The sequence below is a fragment of the Nicrophorus vespilloides genome, unplaced genomic scaffold (assembly GCF_001412225.1).
Source record: "Nicrophorus vespilloides isolate i.1.1-1 unplaced genomic scaffold, Nicve_v1.0, whole genome shotgun sequence".
NCBI classification, from domain to species: domain Eukaryota; kingdom Metazoa; phylum Arthropoda; class Insecta; order Coleoptera; family Silphidae; genus Nicrophorus; species Nicrophorus vespilloides.
The window spans coordinates 15,244-16,586 of record NW_017096456.1 but is presented as its reverse complement, the minus strand read 5'-3'; the positions used below and the strand labels follow the sequence as shown (position 1 = coordinate 16,586).

General features: G+C 51.0%; 2 protein-coding genes across 2 annotated transcripts in view; one reads left to right on the top strand and one right to left on the bottom strand.

The window, feature by feature from the left end:
* Positions 1 to 78: 78 nt before the first annotated feature.
* On the bottom strand, positions 79 to 293 carry LOC108557050 (the record flags this gene model as incomplete). Its single annotated transcript, XM_017913426.1, is given in 1 exon segment — positions 79 to 293. A coding segment is annotated over 1 exon segment (203 nt), but the record flags the coding sequence as incomplete, so codon positions are not given.
* A 473-nt stretch (positions 294 to 766) lies between these two features.
* LOC108557046 (rabankyrin-5-like) overlaps positions 767 to 1,343 on the top strand; it is a gene marked incomplete at its 5' end in the record, with an annotated part of 1,670 nt that continues 1,093 nt past the window's right edge. The window contains 1 exon segment of the mRNA XM_017913421.1: positions 767 to 1,343. This exon segment is cut by the window's right edge and continues 587 nt beyond it. Within this exon segment, the coding sequence (XP_017768910.1) occupies positions 767 to 1,343 (577 nt within the window).

Sequence of the window (1,343 nt, the reverse complement as noted above, 5' to 3'; positions counted from 1 at the left end):
CAGCCCCAGTCTCTTCTCGACACCGCTTTCAAGATGTTAAGACCATGGAAACATGACTGAGATAACTGTCTGGCTTGAGACTTCCAAGAAAGCTTGTCATCCAAAGTCACGCCCAGAAACCTGAACTCATTCACAATCTCGATGGCCGATCCGTTGATTGTTAATCGCGGCTGTGCTGGTGATCGTTTCCTTGTGAAAACCATGGCTTTCGTTTTGGCCGGAACTGCCTCCATGTGTCTGTCTCCCAGGTAGTTAGATATATTGTCTAGTGCTGTGTTCATTGTTTCCTCCAACTGGTCAGTCTGCTCCTGCACAACTGATGGCCAGGTCATCCGCGTATGCTAAGACTTCCGCGCCCTCCGGAAGGATGTCGTTGATGGCATGAATGTACAGGTTAAAGAGAAGAGGGCTTAATGGACTGCCCTGTGGTAGACTTATGTACGAACATCTGGAATCGGAGTCGGGGTTGGAGCCTGAGATGTGAAGGCTTTTGTCTTTAGTAAGCTGGATCAAGCAATTGATGTATTGTGCAGGAATTCCAATGCTTTCCAGAGTATTCCTCAAGATGGTCGGAGATACATTATCAAACGCGGACTTAATGTCAATGAAGCATAACAGCATGGTATGATTTCTGGACAGAGATTCGTGTATCTTGGCGAGCAGAGCACAGATGTTGTCGTTCCTGAATCCCGAGAAAGATGTTGGAAGAATGGAACGAGACTCGACGAACCTCTCCAATCTGTTTATTTTTATTTTCTAATGTTATTTTGGTTTTAGGACTGCTGACTACGAAACTCCTCTGCAATTAGCCATCCACTGCCATCTAGCGGACGTCGTCGATTCCCTCTGCTTGAGGGGCGTCGACATGTCCGCACCGGATAGATTAGGCAACTGTCCGTTGTGGGCGGCGCTTGACTCCGCCCAAGACGACATCGCTAGCATCCTGGTGCGGCACGGGGCGGACACCGATTGCTGGGGGGAGGGACCAGACGGATGCAGACAGACTCTGCTCCATCGTGCCATCGATGAGAACAAAGAGCCCGCCGCGATCTTCTTGATTCAAACTGTGTGCGATCTAGACTCGCCGCGAATGCCGGGTCCGAACGGTGAAGGCGGCGTTGAATCCAGAGACGGGGCGGCACCTCTGCATCTGTGCTGTCAGTGGGGTCTGGACACCGTCGTCAGAACGTTGGTGGAGCACGGCGCCAACGTCAACAGTATCGATTGCGAAGGGAAAACACCGCTGCACATAGCAATAGAGAACCAACATCCGCAGATAATATTCCTGCTGCTCAGCGTTCCAGAGCTCAACCTTAGTCTGAGGGACAAGTCCGGCCTCAGTC